The 16,458-nt window shown below is 42.3% G+C and overlaps 2 protein-coding genes and 1 non-coding gene across 6 annotated transcripts in view; all 3 read right to left on the bottom strand.

The window, feature by feature from the left end:
* Positions 1 to 7,986, bottom strand: part of AS3MT (arsenite methyltransferase) — a 38,700-nt gene extending 30,714 nt beyond the window's left edge. For 2 of the 4 annotated variants that reach the window (XM_063781137.1, XM_063781135.1), the window contains exons 1-2: positions 634 to 5,222; positions 381 to 421 (exon numbers count right to left, since the gene is read on the bottom strand). In XM_063781137.1, the coding sequence (XP_063637207.1) occupies positions 381 to 421; positions 634 to 729 (137 nt within the window). In that variant the 5' untranslated portion in view covers positions 730 to 5,222. Of the gene's footprint in view, positions 1 to 14; positions 143 to 380; positions 422 to 633; positions 5,223 to 7,213; positions 7,274 to 7,965 lie in introns of those variants that run through there. The other 2 variants (XM_009459141.4, XM_063781136.1) reach the window with 2 other exon arrangements.
* Positions 1,635 to 1,739, bottom strand: LOC112204618 (U6 spliceosomal RNA). The gene has a single exon (XR_002938294.1). It is a non-coding gene; the product is annotated as a U6 spliceosomal RNA (small nuclear RNA).
* BORCS7 (BLOC-1 related complex subunit 7) lies at positions 5,942 to 15,975 on the bottom strand. The gene is made up of 6 exons (XM_009459144.4): positions 15,700 to 15,975; positions 9,748 to 9,810; positions 9,600 to 9,643; positions 7,966 to 7,986; positions 7,214 to 7,273; positions 5,942 to 6,420 (listed from the first exon to the last, which is right to left on the bottom strand). Exons 1-5 carry the CDS (start codon positions 15,931 to 15,933, stop codon positions 7,222 to 7,224), a joined length of 414 nt encoding a protein of 137 aa, XP_009457419.1. The 5' UTR covers positions 15,934 to 15,975; the 3' UTR covers positions 5,942 to 6,420; positions 7,214 to 7,221.
* Between the last annotated feature and the right edge of the window lie 483 nt (positions 15,976 to 16,458).

Below are 16,458 nucleotides of genomic sequence, written 5' to 3'. Positions count from 1 at the left end.
ACAGGGCACTTTACCTTAGGGCTACTTCTTCGTGTACATTTTGCAAGGCTTCCCGGATGTGCTTGGGGACCGGCCTGGCTGTGGTGACACAGCCGTTGGTCTGGAGGTCTGCCGATCTCTTCAGCACCTGCCCGTAGTAGGTCTGACCCAGCGTCCCACAGTGGAGTGAGGGGTAGAGAGGGAGAAGAGCTGTGACTGCAGCGCGAGGGCTCCGTCACCACCTCCACCTCCACTTGGCCGACCTCAGTTCCCTGGAAAGGTCGAAGCCTAGACCCTGCCCTACCCCGACTCCAGGAGTCCCGGGGGACAGGGTGCGGGCCAGGCCAGACTTCCATTAGCCTAGGCTCCACTTGGGCCATTCCAGGCCCTACAGCTCTCACCTGCACGTCCTTCTGTATCTCAGCGTCACGAGGTGCAGCCACTGTAGGGAGCGGGAAAGTTAGTTGAAAGGAAGAGGGTGCTGAGGGACGGGCATGAGGGAGGGGGCCAGTAAAGGGCAGGCAGCGGGCCGAGGGGTGCGGGGAGGACAAAGGTCTCGAGACACAGCTCGGGGGAGGCGCTCGCGTTCCCGCTTTGCGGGGGCCCAGGGAAGGGGCTGGGGGCTGGGGCGGGGCGCCCAGGGCGCGAACTCACTGTCTCCTCGGCCTGCGACTCGGGACGGCGGGCTCCCGCAGCCGGCTCCTGTGCCGAGGCCCCGCCCAGGCTGGCAGGCTTGCTCCGCCCGCCCATCCCGCTCCAGCCCCTCGCTCCGGCGCCCACCGCCTGACCCGCTGTTCCACTGTCATCCGCGCTGCTCTACAGGCTTTCCAACCAGGAGGTCGGTATCAGCATCCCCCTTGTTCGCTCCACCGCGATTTTCACGGATAAATCTCGTACTCTGCTTTAAATGAACACTCACCTATATAATGATCTTCCCCCCTCCCCCTTTTTGGGAATAGAATCATCTTTTCTCGATCTGTTTTTTAAAGTCAAGTTTGTTGAGATATAATTCACATTCCGTGAAATCCATCTTTCTTCACTGTGCAGTTCTGTGAACTCTGGCAAACGTATATACATCACCAAAACTGAGACCAAAATAGCTCTGGCCCACAAGTTTCTTCGTGCCTCTTTGTAGTAAATTCCCTCTTCCCACCCCTAGCTCCTGTGCAACCACAGATGTTTTCCCTCCCTATAGTTCTGCCTTTTCTAGAATGTCACACAGATGGAACCATTAACAGTATGTAGCTGTTCCCAGTCTATTTTGGGTTGTATTTAGGAAAGCAACTTTGCTAAATTTATTTTCACCTATAGTAATTTTTGGTCAAGTCACATGTATTTTCTAGGTATTGTCACTTCATCTTGCAGAAAGTTTTTTTTTAATTTTTAAATTTTTTTGAGACGGTCTCTGTTACCCAGGCCCAACCTCCTGGCTCAAGCGATCCTCCTGCCTCAGCCTCCCAAGTACCTTGGATTACAGGCGTGCACCACCACACCTGGTTAATTTTTGTATTTTTTTATAGAGACGGGATTTCACCATGTTGTCCAGGCTGGTCTCCAACTCCTGGGTTCAAGCAATCCGCCCGCCTCAGCCTCCCAAAGTGTTTGGATTACAGGCATGAGCCACAGTGCCAGGCCCAAAAGTATTTTTTGTTTTTTTAAATATGGAACACTTCACGAATTTGTATGTCATCCTTGCACAGGGGCCATGCAAATCTTCTCTATCGTTCCAACTGTAATATATGTGCTGCTGAAGTGAGCACCTGAAAGTATTTTTTAATTATTTATTTTTACTTCCACAATTATATGTGTATATCTTGTTTCCTTTTGTGATTGTAACAAGCATTTCTCTTTTTATAATTTAAATTAAAAAAAAAATTTTAGAGTCAGGGTCTCAACTCTGTGGCCCAAGCTTAGCGTCACTGCGCAATCATCTCTGGATCCTTCAACTCTGGCCTCAGGCCATCCTCCCTCCTCAGCCTCCCCAGTAGCTGGGACTACAGGTGCAAGCCACCATGCCCAGCTTGTAACGATCATTTCTATTCATTAGGACAGTAAGGAAACAGGGAGATCCAAGTGAAAGGATATCTAAATGGATGAAGTAGACTCCTTCATTCATTTTTCAATCTCAATTGCCAATAATACAAAAATCTGGTTGATATCCAGCTAGTAAATTTTCATCTTCTCTGATGTCAATTAGTTGTTACAAATTAATAGAAAGGTGGTGTCTTTTATATTTTTAACAAATTAACCCCATGGAAATAATCCTTGTTGGAATATTTCTACAGCTTGGAATATTTCCAACTAGTATATGTATAAAACTTAGTGTTTTTATAAGTATCACTTAGTTTTTGGGCAATCATAGAATGGTGAAAACACTCCTAAATATTAGTTTTCAAAATATTCTCTTCATAAAATGAGCTCCTTTAGAAAAGCAGTTACCTTCTCATAGTTAAAATGATATCTTTATCTTAAAAGGGCAGATTAGTGAGAGGTCAAGGAAAGGGCTGTATCATTTTTCTCTTGTGCTTGTTATCTTTAATTTATGGTTTACTTACAAGAATCATTTGACAATCCTTTTTTTTTTTTTTTTTTTTTTTTGAGACAGAGTTTCGCTCTTGTTGGCCAAGCTGGAGCGCAATGGCGCAATCTCGGCTCACTGCAACCTCTGCCTCCCCGGTTCAAGCGATTCTCCTGCCTCAGCCTCCCAAGTAGCTGGAATTACAGGCATGCACTACCATGCCTGGCTAATTTGTATTTTTAGTAGAGACAGGGTTTCACCATGTTGGCCAGGCTGGTCTCGAACTCCTGATCTCAAGTGATCCGCCTGCCTCTGCCTCCTAAAAGTGCTGGGATTCCAGGCGTGAGCCACCACACCTGGCCAACAATCCTTAAATCTACCTATTCACACACAGATAAACTGCAATAAAACAAACCACCGTCAACTTAAATTGAGTTATTCTCACTTTTCCTCCATGGTGTCTGGTGTGGGGGCTAATTTTGGACCAGACTGTGACCATCAATCATTCTGATTGGTCAGTGCCTCACCACAGGTTTTGTGGGGTTGTTTTTTTGTTTTACTATCACCCCTGCTAAATGACAGGAATGCTATATATCTGTATACTGCGTAGAAGAAATTAGGACTCTCACATCAAGTCATATTTTAAATATTGGCAAAAGCTTTTTTATTTTTTCGAGACAGAGTCTCGCTCTGTCACCCAGGCTGGAGTGCAGTGGCAGGATCTCAGCTCACTGCAAGCTCCGCCTCCTGGGTTCATGCCATTCTACTGCCTCACCTCCCGAATAGCTGGGACTACAGGCGCCTGCCACCACGCCCAGCTAATTTTTTGTATTTTTAGTAGAGACGGGGTTTCACTGTGTTAGCCAGGACGGTCTCAATCTCCAGACCTCGTGATCTGCCCGCCTCGGCCTCCCAAAGTGCTGGGATTACAGGCGTGAGCCACCACGCCCAGCCTCACAAAAGCTAATTTTTTTAAGATAAAAAACTAACATACATAGAAATTTTCTTCCCTACCCTTTAACGGAGGCCTGTGCACACCATCACACATTCTATCTTGGAAGCTACTGGAGTGACAATTCCAGGATTATCCAGAAAGGCAGATTTTGGTTCATTACACAGAACCATCTTTCAAGAAGTGGAGATTTCCAAAAGGATCAGCACTCCTAAGTAAAGGATTCCCCAAATATGAGAAGCAGAAGCAGATGAATGACTGGATGATGGCTCACCTGAGATGCAGAAGCAGGGGCAAATGGATTGGATTCAGCTACTTCCAAGATCCTTTCCTTTTCTAAGAGCTCTTTAGTATTATGTTGAAGACTAGTAATGAAGGTGGCACCCTTGTTTCTATGCATAAGGAAACTAACAGGTAATAGAGCCAGACTAGTAGTCAAAAGACCTACCATCAAGCTCAGTGACCTTGGGTAAGTCATTTCATCTTCCTGGCTGTGTTTTTTTCATCTGTAAAACATGGGGCCAGAATTTAATAACTTTTAAGGCCCCATACAGCTCTAATATTCTGGGGTTATATGACTCTTCTTCATCAAATATTATGTTGGGTTTTAAAACATACCCTTTTAAAAAATTCTTTTAGTTTTTTTGAAATAGAAAGTGTATTTTAAATGCCTTTTTGGTATATATTATAGTGATAAAAGATTTTATTATTTCTTATTAATGTAATGTGTTTTGTAACTATTACATCAACTTTGAAATTCTGGAGTTACATGAACAATTATTCAAAATATTTCTCTATTCAGTTTTCTAAGATTTTATTCGGATTTTTGCATCTATACTCATAAAAAAATCACCTACATTATCTTACATCCTCTTGCATCATCTTTCTTACATAATTTTATTTTTAAAATGAAAATCCCGTTTACTTCATTAAATGAATTAGTGTCTTATCATTTTCTATATTTTGGGAGTATAGGGGTTTTTCGTTTTGTTTTGTTTTGTTTTTTGAGATGGAGTCTTGCTCTGCCACCCAGGCTGGAGTGCAGTGGCTCGATCTCGGCTCACTGCAACCTCTGCCTCCTGGGTTCAAGCAATTCTCCTGTCTCAGCCTCCTGAGTAGCTGGGATTACAGGCATGTGCCACCATGCCTGGTTAATTTTTGTATTTTTTAAGTAGAGACGGGGTTTCACCATGTTGGCCAGGCTGGTCTCGAACTCCTGACCCTGTGATCCGCCTGCCTCGGCCTCCCAAAGTGGTGGGATTACAGGCGTGAGCCACCACGCCCGGCCAGGAGTATATGTTCTTTGACAGTTTGGAAAAGTCTCATGAAAGCTTTCACAAGCAAATGCCATTTTAATTGGTTATTCTTAGTTTGTGGGTTATTTCTCATAACCAATCTGGAATATTCTCTGTTAAAAGTGTCAGTTTCATAATTTTTTATCTTTATAAGGAGCTGGGCATATATTAATCACATTTTTTGCAGCAAACTGATAACTCTTTTCAAATCTCATTGATTTTATATATTGCCTATTCAATTACAAATTTACTAATTTGTACTTTTCTGGCTGAGCTGACAATTTACCCATTTAATCTATAAGAACTACTTAATACTTTTTATTTTTTCTAATTTGTTATTTTTTTCTAATTTGTTTAGTTTTATTATTTCCATTTCCATTCTTTCTAAATTCTAACTATATACCCCTTAAAAAAAAAATATTTCCACTCTATCCCTAATACAGGGATTTAAAGCATGCTTATTTTCTTATAGTACTGCTTTGGTATTATCACACAAATTTTCTTTTATGGCATTTGAACATTTGTTATTTTAAAAATATTATCTTCCGGCACAACCTCTACAACTTAGACGTTATTTAGTGAAGTATTTTTTCCATGTTTTTGATCACCATTTAATTCTATGTATGTTGTTTATTTCCATAAAAAAACAAACCATCAAATAATGTATACATTTCCACCTGTTCTCACATTTCTGGCTACTTTTGTTTCATGTATTTTGTTACGATGTTCTCTAGTGACTAAATTCAGTACAAATACGTTTTCATTATTTAATATAAATTTTATCTTATATTTACTATTAAAATTTTGATTGTGAAAGGTATTAATATTTTATCACATACAATGTAAGCAATCACTGCTTCTTTAACATTTGTTCCAGCATGAAGAAAACTTAGACCATCCTTTCATTTAAATTTTTTTCTAACTTAAGTATTTCTTTGCTTCTTGTAATGACTGCACTTAGCTTTGTTTTCTAAATTAGTGGTCTTTTCAAAGGTACATTGAGTCCATCTGTATTTAATAATACTGCAATTATTAATACATGTTTATAGAATTAGTACATAAATTAATGCTTTTTCAGATCCTTCACATCTAGCTTTTTTACCTTAAGTTAATATCCATATGTATGAGAAATAAACATAATCTGATAACGCTTAGTTAACTTGATGATTGGACAATAACAATATGAACTATATTGGATTCACTGTTACTTCCTCTTTATTCCTGCAGTGAAAACAATATTTTCTCATGTCAGATTTCTCTCAATCTCTTAGTCAATGAAGACCTGAACTACAACAATATAGAGTCACATTTTAAATTCAAACAAAGATATTTAGGTTTGACAACAGACTCATGGTAATGTCATTTAAAAAGATGGATCCAATGAACACAGACAAACATCAAAGTTTTCACCATGGCACAAACCTCTGCCACAATCACTCATAATAATTCAACTGCCTTCATATTTGGCAGTAACGTCATGCAAGTGAATTTGCTGATGATTAGCAAAATTACAAAATGAAAGTCAAGGTCACTTAATCAAGAATTACAGCAACAAAGAAATTCTAGGAATGCAGGTCAAGGCAAGAGGCTGCAGCTGGCCTGATAATGATACCACTTGCCTAATGTTCATTTAGGAATTTGCTATCACAAATAAAACACGTATCTCCTCTGAGTTACTAGAACAGAAAAGGAAACAATCAGGTATTACTTATCACCATTATATGACCATGAAATTAAAATATTTCCTTAATGATTAAGAGAAAAAAATCATTCTCATGTGTTCATAATAGAAGCTCTATTTCTGAATTTAAAACACTACTCAGTATTTGCTTAAGTACTGAAATTTAGACAATATAGCTTTTGACATATTAAAAGTTCTATAGGAAAAACTAAGACCTCTTAATTTTGCTTTAATATCAAACTAAACAGAGCAGATGAAAAAATTCAATAAGAGCATGGGTTAATCCGATTCAAGAAGTGCTTCCAAAATTCAACCACCTCGCTTCTTCTTAGGAGAAACTGTACATCAACACAGAACTTTTCTTTTTTTTTTCTTTTTTTTTTTTTGGAGATGGAATCTCACTCTGTCGCCCAGGCTGGAGTGCAGTGGCGCCATCTTGGCTCACTGCAACCTCCACCTCCCGGGTTCAAGCGATTCTCCTGCCTCAGCTTCCCGAGTAGCTGGGATTACAGGCGCCCGCCACCACGCCCAGCTAATTCTTTGTATTTTTAGTAGAGACGGGGTTTCACCATCTTGGCCAGGCGGTCTCGAACTCCTGACCTCGTGATCCACCCGCCTCGGCCTCCCAAAGTGCTGAGAGTACAGGCGTGAGCTACCGCGCCCGGCCCTAACACAGAACTTTTCTAACTTAACTTTGGGAGAAGAAAATAGAAAACCAAACCCAGAGGACAGCTGTGTAAGGTATTTACTCCTCGGCATTAGGCAAAGGAGTCCTACAGCACTCTTACATGTCATTCTATTTCAACAGATGATTCAACTGGTCCTGTAGATCCGATGACTGTTCAACACTAGAAATTAGAATAGAGACAGGGTTTATCTGAAATGAGCAATAATAAAGACATCTTTGTACAACTATTTACAAATTTTTTTTTCCCATTACAGACAGGGTCTCACTATGCTGCACAAGGCAATCTCAAACTCTGGGCTCAAGCAATCCTCCAGCCTCAGCCTTCCAAAGTCCTGCAATTACAGGCATGAGCCAGCCACTACACCTGTCCTGTACAAGCTATCTGTACTTTAATGCATAAATACTGTTGCATGTAAATCAAAATTTATATTGGTCCAGTTGTGTCCCAGAAGTGTTTAAACTCTGAAGAAAGGTTTGCAAAGCCAATTAGCAATGTAAACAATGTTGCAAGGGACAAATTTAATCCATTTTAGAAAACAAGGCTGTTTAATGGTTTTTGCACATTTACTCTGCTTAATGAATATTACCAATGTAAAAGGTTTTCTACTCCTTAAGATTGGTCTCTATACCCCATAACTTTTAGAAAGTTTTACTATTAATAGCAGTGAGTTGAGTTACTGCACACCTTTGAAATATGCTGTATCTTTAAATCCCAAGTGAGTATCCTAGAGCATATTTCAATTTGAGGGCAGGTGTCAACCAGGGTTTTGTATTGATTCTGGACCCAGCAGTATAAATCCCCCCAGCCTGCTTCAGTTGGTTCCCTACTCCTCTACCTTTGGGGTTACTTACTTCTTCTGAATAGCTTCTTGCCTAAATCAGAAAAGGAAAGAGGAAAATACACGTAAGTGAACTAGTAGAAGTTTCATTTATGACCAGATAATACATATAGGCAGAAGAAATTTCAGCTTATGTCACATTCTGTATTTCTGTCCATCCTACCCTAAGATTGTGCTATTGAACAGGGATTCCTGTCTGAGTGCAGAGCTGCTGAAAAGATGGAATCTAAACCCAAACAGATAGTAACACTCTCCCAGAGTGAGAAATGTGGTTCAACAAACTACATGCATGGCTTAAAATTAGTCTGTGTATATGGAATCAAATGGTCCCATACCTAATACCTAATATGTAGATACCCAAAGAATGACTAATGATTATGACAAACATTAGCTATTTAAATATCGAAGAGTGAAATTCCTAACCATATATATATAGTTTGTTTGCTTTTGTTTTTGTTTTTTTTGAGACACAGTCTCACTCTGTCGCCAGGATGGAGTGGAGTGGTGCCCGATCTCAGCTCACTGCCATTTCCGTCTCCCGGGCTCAAGCAGTTCTCCTGCCTCAGCCTCCCGAGTAGCTGGGATTACAGGTGTGTGCCACCACACCCGCCTAATTTTTGTATTTTTAGTAGAGACGGGGTTTTGCCGTGTTGGCCAGGCTAATCTAGAACTCCTGACCTCAGGTGATCCACCTGCCTCAGCCTCCCAAAGTGCTGGAATTACAGGCATGAGCCACTGTGCCCAGCCTCTTTTTTTTTTTTTTTTTTTCTGGAGACAGAGTTTCACTTTTGTCACCCTGGCTAGAGTGCAGAGGTGCAATCTCCACTCACTGCAAACTCCACCTCCCAGGTTCAAGCAATTCTCACGCTTCAGCCTCCTGAGTAGCTGGGATTACAGGCACCCACCACCACACCCGGCTACTTTTTTGTATCTTTAGTAGAGACGGGGTTTCACCATGTTGGCCAGGCTGGTCTTGAACTCCTGATCTCAGGTGATCCGCCCTCCTCGGCCTCCCAAAGTGCTGGGATTACAGGTGTGAGCCACCACGCCCAGCCCCAACCATAGATTTCTAAGAGGTACATAAGTATAATATCAAGTACATAAAATATAAAACAACATGAAATAAGATGAAGAGCAAATTATAATGGAGAAAGGGGGGGTCTTATATTTCAAAATTCCCTACATGATTTATATGTAGCAGGTGCCACAGTTACCTATGTACCATGTAGGATACAGGTATGTTATACTTGATTCCCTAGTAGAGGACCCAACTTAACTTCCCAGAAGAGACCTTGGGCACAGTCAGTCATCAAATACTGATGAACAGCCTCACAGGTGCCAAGTACAGTGCTAGCATGGTCCTGGCACGGGCCCTGCCTTTACAGGGTTTATAGTCTCTCTCTGAGGAGCCCTCAATTTAACATGGGGAGGTTCATAAAGGGTGGACTCTGCTCCTGATTCTCATCCTTTACCCCCACTTCTTCTGTAGTCTCAGGCATCTTTGCCATCGAGAAAAGTCATCCTTGGCCACCCCCACCTTTACTCCCACTCTGGCCTCCACAGGAAAGTGGTGAAGCACAAAGTCCATGAAAGCAGACCAGGGATAATGATTCTGCAGCAAACAGTTGCTGGAGGGGGCATACTCACTGGTATTGAAGATGTGTTGTTATTATTGCCATCTTCCTTAAACTCTGCATAAAAAAGAGAGAGAGAAATAGAACATTTCCACTTTCCTGTGGCCACACAAACCATATACATAAACCCAAATCATTAAAAAAAAAAAGTTGTTTCTTACATCTTCTGAGTGCAAGATGGCATCTTCCTGGAGTACCATGTTTCGAGCTGCCTGACCTAGCAGCTGGAAGACAAAAATAAAATGGTAATAATCAAAATTCCCAAACTTCCTGTAATCTTCTCTTTGCAGCTGTTACACTACTACCCTCTCTCCTCTCCCACTCCTCCACCCTATACAACCACAAACACTCAAAATGTAATGAAGGATAATTTTCTATTTGTTCATGTTGAAAATTCATTTCATTGGCACTATGGCAGTTCTGGCATGGACCCGACATCTGTTTCAAAGGCCACTGCCTGACAAATCAAGTGCTTCCTAACTGCTGGGCTGTTGGCACAGTGTATTCATTAAGTGCTAAGAGAAGTCTGCAAAAAAACTTTGGCTCCACAAGTCCAGTGAGAGAACATGACTCTTAATTCTTTAAAGGCAGATTTGAGATTTGGGGTTGTTTGAAAGTAGTAAAGATGCAAGAGTTAGAATGGGGCTGAAAAGGACAGAGGAATACAGCTATTTAGAAATGAAATAAGAGAAGGCCAGGTGCGGTGGCTCATGCCCGTAATCTCAGCACTTCGGGAGGCCAAGGTGGGTGGATCACTTGAGGTCAGGAGTTTAAGACCAGCCTGGGCAACATGGTGAAACCCCACTCTACCGAAAAATACAAGTTAGCTGGGCATGGTGGCTGCGCTTGTAATCCCAGCTACTCGGGAGGCTGAGGTGGGAGAATTGCTTGAACCCAGGAGGCGAAAGTTGCAGTGAGCCAAGATCGCACCACTGTACTCCAGCCTGGGCGACAAAGCAAGACCCTGTCTCAAAAAAAAAAAAGAAAAGAAAAATGGAATAAGAGAAACAGTGGGGGGTGTGGGGAAGCCATGAGGAGAAGCTCAGGGCTTAAAATGGGGAACCACCCCATAAAAGATGACCAGACAGGGCTGGGAAAAAGAAAAGAAAGGAGATGGCCAGGTGCGGTGGCTCACGCCTGTAATCCCAGCACTTTCGGAGGCCGAGGCAGGCAATCACCTGAGATCAGGAGTTCAAGACCAGCCTGGCCAACATGGCAAAACCCCTTTACCAAAATTACAAAAATTAGCCAGGCATGGTGGCACGTGCCTGTAATCCCAGTTATTCAGGAGGCTGAGGCAGGAGAATCTCTTGAACTTGGGAGGCAGAGGTTGCAGTGAGCCGAGATCGCACCATTGCACTCCAGCCTGGCAACAGAGTGAGACCCTGTCTCAAAAAAAAAAAAAAGAAAAGAAAAGAAAGGAGAAATGTGCAGGCAGAATTTAATGAGGTTACTGAGTTTAATGGGTCCTGAGTCCAAAAGAGAAAAGCAGAGCTTGGATTTGGCTGGATGGTCTACAGTCAAGGAGAGCTGACCGCATTAGCACTGAGAGGCAAGCAGAGACCAACAGAGATTTCTGGCCTAATACTGCACCCTGCTCCTGGCATACCTAAATCCAGCCAAGTAAAAGGAGCTACTGTTATGTGTATCCTACCGGCCCTTCCCTGTTCTCTTGGGTCAGGGAGACTCTAGTGAAAAGGGTAGCGTGACTTCAAAGTAACTAGGATTGCCAGATTTCTTCCCCAACCCAGGGCAACTTTATTTAAAGTTTTAAAGTTAGTAACCCTTTCTGGATGTCTAAAGTCAAAACAATAAAATAGGATTTTCCATCTCTGTCCCTTTCTTTCCCTGTTCTCTCCCCCACATGCAAAACTATTTTTTTATTTTTTAATTTTCATTTTTTTGAAACAGGGTATCACTCTGTCACCCAGGCTGGAGTGCAGTGATGCAATCTTGGCTCACTGCAACCTCCGCATCCCAGATTCAAGAGATTCTCCTGCAGCAGCCTCCTGAGTAGCTGGGATTATAGGTACATGCCACCACGCTCACCTAATTTTTATATTTTTAGTAGAGACGAGGTTTCACCGTGTTGGCCAGGCTGGTCTCAAACTCCCATCCTCAGGTGATCCACCCGCCTCAGCCTCCCAAAGTACTGGGATTACAGGCATGAGCCCCTACACCCAGCCCCATGCATAACTATTTTTATTAGCTTTGTGGTTTTCTTTCCATTGTTCCTTTTTAAACAATGGACACATGTATTTATTTTCCTCCATACCACCTTCCTACTTAAAATGTAACATACTATGTGTACTTGTTTACACCTTGCTCTCTCTCTCTCTCTCTCTCGCTCTCTCTCTCTCTCTCTATATATATATATATTTTTTTTTTTTGAGACATGGTCTCACTCTGTCACCCAGGCTGGAGCGCAGTGGCACCATCACTGTTCACTGAAGCCTCAACCTCCCGGACTCAGGTGATCCTTCCACCTTAGCCTCCAGAGTAGCTGGGACTACAAGTGCATGCCACCATGCGCAGATAGTTTTTTGTATTTTTTTGTAGAGATGGGGTTTTGCCATGTTGCCCAAGCTGGTTTCAAACTCCTGGGCTCAAGTGATTTGCCTGCCTCAGCCTCCCAAAGTGCTGGGATTATAAGCATGAGCCACCGTGCCCAGCCTACACCTTGCTGTTTTCACTTTGCAATAGATCCCTGAGGGTTATCTGCAGCAATACATATTGAATCTCCTATTCAATTGCTATCTCCTAATGAATCCATTGCTCTTTTACAACTGCAGAGTACCACACTCTACAGGTGACCATAACATTATTCAGTCAGTTCTCTGCTGACGGATTTGGAGGCTGTTCCCAGTCTTTTGCCACGGTAAGTAGTGGTACAAAAAATTCTCAAATCTTGGATCTTATCTCATAGCTTTTACTGTTACAAATATCTCCTATCTTTGCATCTTTTTGCCAGCATATGTTTGGGATGGACTCACAGGACTGTGATTTGTGACTGTGGGGTTTTAATTTTGCTACATATTGCCAAATTCCTCTCCTTTAGGGCTGTACCACTTTGCATTCCCACCAACAATTATGAGAGTACCTGTTCCTCCTGTGGCTACTTTTAAGGGAAAACTTCAAACTCCTATAGATGGGAGATGGTGACTTACAAACCGATGGCAGAAAAAAAAGGGTTCTAACAATCTACTTCATTCACTTACTCATTTAATAAACATTTGTTGAGTGTTTAACATATGCCCTTACTCTGGTTAAGAGTGATAACGGGGCTCAGAATCTGGAGGGGTTACAAAGGGAACATAGGCACTTAAATCACCTTATGGTAAGTGCTGATGGGGAAGCATTGGCTGCTCCGGGAGCATGTAGTGGGGCAGGAGTGTCTAACTGATTACAGGGGTAGGTGTTCAGGAAAGGTCCCTAAAAGAAGTGACTTCTAATCTGAGACTTAAAAGTTAGAGTTTAGAATTCATCTTTGTGTGTAATTCTAGAGAAAAATGGCATGATCCATTTTTCTGTTTTAGAAATGTGGTAAGCAGGTGGACTAGAGTGGGGAATGAGGCAGAGAGATTGGTTAGGATGACATAGCAGTACTCTAAGCAAGGAATGAGGATGGCCTGAAACACAGAAGTAGCCGAGAAGAAAAGAAACAAAGGATTTGTGAGACATTTAGAAAACAGACTCGATGGGAGTTGTGGTTGCCTTGAAGGCAGGGGCTGTTGTAATGTAAAGCCAAGGCTTTTCCTTGATATATTCATTGGCATTCTGCATCACTTTCCTACATAAACAGACCAGACACATAACATACCATCTGAGATTTCTAGTTTTGCTTTCTTTAAAATGGAAGAACATCTTGAATACACCTGTAAAACAATCTTCACTACAGAATCTTTTTAGATTTCTATAAATTTTTCTCCTAGGCTTTTACCATTAACTTGTTCATAATTAACTCAATAACAATTTGTCTTAGCTACTCATCTTCAACAAGTGTTTCTGATTTTCAACTTAGTTTTCATAGCAATAGCAACCCTCTTTTTTGGTACTCATATTTCATTTTTCGTATTATTTCATTAAATTACGTAGTTGCAACTGTAAGCATAAGTGCCATACACACATTTAAAAAATTGTTTTCATTCTTTTTTTTTTTCCTTTTTTTACAGAGACAAGATATCACTATGTGGCCCAGGCTGGTCTCAAACCCCTGGGCTTAAGCAATCCTGCCTCGGCCTCCCAGAGTGTTAGGATTACAGGCATGAGCCACTGCGCCCAGCCCACAGACACATGATGTTTAGAAAAAAACACAACGGACCCTCACTAAGCACACAACTCAAATGGAGGAGGAGAAGCGCAGGCATGCAAGAGACAAGCCTATGAGTCATAACCACTCATTATGCTGTGGGCAAATGTCAGTGTGTTTCTCCTCACAGGCTCTCTCCCCAGAGACCCCTTCCCTGATCATCTGTTTAAGATTAACCCTTTCGACCGGGTGTGGTGGCTCATGCCTGTAATCCCAGCACTTTGGGGGGCCAAAGCGGGAAGGATCACTTGAGGTCAGGAGTTTGAGACCAGCCTGGCCAACATGGTGAAACCCCATCTCTACTAAAAACACAAAAATTAGCTGGGTGTGGTGGCAGGCGCCTATAATCCCAGCTACTCAGGAGGCTGAGGCAGGAGAATCGCTTGAACCCAGGAGGCGGAGGTTGCAGTGAGCCCGAGATCGGGCCACTGCACTTTAGCCTGGGTGACAGAGCTAGTGGGACTCCTCCTCTGTCTCAAAACAAACAAACAAACAAACAAACAAACAAAGATTAACCCTTTCATCACTCTCTATTCCCAGATTAATTTTGCTTCACAGGATTTACCACCACCTGATTTTTTTCTGTTTCACTTGTTTATCGTCTGTCTCTTCACTAAAATGTAAACTTCCCAAGTAGAAGGATTTAGTTTTGTTTATTCTGTGTACCTAGAGCAGTTCCTGGCACATAGCAGACACCCAATAAGTATTTGTTAAATGAATACTGTGGAATGAGTGTTTTACACATGAAATTCTCAGTTAATCAAACAAAATAGCTATGTGGAGACTGCTCAAGAAGCAATGCTGCCAGGAGCGGTGGCTCACACCTGTAATCCCAGCACTTTGGAAGGCTGATGCAGGCAGATCATGAGGTCAAGAGTTCGAGACCAGCCTGGCCAACATGGTGAAACCCCATCTCTACTAAGAATACAAAAATAGCCAGGTGTGGTGGTGCATGCCTGTAATCCCAGCTACTCAGGAGGCTGAGGCGGGAGAATCACTTGAACCCAGGAGGCGGAAGTTGCAGTGAGCCAAGATCACACCACTACACTCCAGCCTGGCGACAGAGCTAGACTCTGTCTCAAAAAAAAAAAAAAAGGAAAAGTACTTCCTTCAATTAGTCATTCTAAAGACTTCATGAATTAAACTCCATAAAAGACAACAGTGTCTAGCACATATAAAATGCTAAATAAATGTACGTTTATTATGATGAATATGTTGAATATTTACAGGTGGTTAACTATAAACACCTCTAGTTGAAAATATATATAATATATATTACATATATTATATATAATATATACATATATTATATATAATATATACGTATATATATTATATAATACGTAATATATAATACTTATATATATAATTCGCCTCCCAGGTTCAAGCAATTCTCCTGCCTCAGCCTCCCAAGTAACTGGGATTACAGGCATGTGCCACCACGCTCGGCTATATATTTTTTTAATTATTATTATTTTTTAGTAGAGACGGGGGTTTCTCCATGATTGTCAGGCTAGTTTCGAACTCCCGACCTCAGGTGATCCGCCCGCCTCGGCCTCCCAAAAAGCTGTTTTAAAGCACAGGTTCCCATGGCATCGCTTCTTCCCCCAACCCTCACACACTGTCCCTAACCAAAGAGACTGCACACCCCAGAATGCAACACGCGCCTCCGCGAAGAAGACCTACTCATAGCAAGTACTTCACAGCCTACAATTCCCAAGATGCAACGCGACCTCCTTCCCACAGCAACGAAAGACTGCGACTCCCCGGACTATCAGGCCGGGAGAGTCCACTTCCAGCTCACCTCGGAGCTCCGGGAGCCTTTCAGCACCTGCTTGGTGAGCGCGATTACGTCAGTACCACAGGTGGTCACCTTCTCCGTGAGAAGCCCCTTCACGGACTGACCGAACCGCGCTTGAGACTCTGGCGTTCCAGTCGCCATCATTTCAGTTAGCGAACGGTTGCGCACTGACGATGGTGAGTCGCCGGGGCCAAAAGACAAGCAAAGCGGAAGGAAAAGAGGCGTCTCTTCCTCCATGGGAAAAGGAAGGGACGCATGCGCCTGATGGAGGTTGACCTTTGCTCACTAAACTCATGAACTATTCATTGATATCCTGAGGAAAACAGGGTCCAGGCAAACATCTCTGGAGGGGATAGAGGACAGTTTCATTGACTCTATGGTTCAGAATCGGAAAGCCTGCGGCAGGGCATGGCGGCTCACGCCTGAAATCCCAGCCCTTTGGGAGACCCAGGCAGGAGGATCACCTGAGCCTGAGAGTTCCAGACCACCCTGGGCAACATAGCGAAACTCCATCTCTTTAAAAATAAAATAAAATTAAAATTAATACAAATAATTAAAAAGAATCAGAAGGCCCGGATTACAGTCCCAATGCTACCATTTAGCAGTGTGTGGCTGCAAATTACTCAGCTTCTGTCTTATATTCCTCATCTGTTAAACAGAAGTAATAACGTTTCCAAGGGGTTATGAGGATATCATTGCATTCATATATATATACACATATATATACACATATATATACACATATATACACATATATACATA

The sequence above is a fragment of the Pan troglodytes genome, chromosome 8 (assembly GCF_028858775.2).
Source record: "Pan troglodytes isolate AG18354 chromosome 8, NHGRI_mPanTro3-v2.0_pri, whole genome shotgun sequence".
Taxonomy (NCBI): Eukaryota; Metazoa; Chordata; class Mammalia; order Primates; family Hominidae; genus Pan; species Pan troglodytes.
The sequence above is the reverse complement of the archived record's forward strand: the minus strand, read 5'-3'. Positions and strand labels throughout refer to the sequence as shown.

Bases quoted from the DNA above. Each gene is read 5' to 3' on its own strand.
- BORCS7 (XM_009459144.4), bottom strand. From the start codon at position 15,933: ATGGAGGAAGAGACGCCTCTTTTCCTTCCGCTTTGCTTGTCTTTTGGC. The intron at 9,811-15,699 runs GTGAGCTGGAAG...TTTGTCTTCCAG, and splicing joins AAGGCTCCCGGAGCTCCGAG to CTGCTAGGTCAGGCAGCTCG. The intron at 7,987-9,599 runs GTGAGTATGCCC...TTTCTGATTTAG, and splicing joins ACAACACATCTTCAATACCA to GCAAGAAGCTATTCAGAAGA.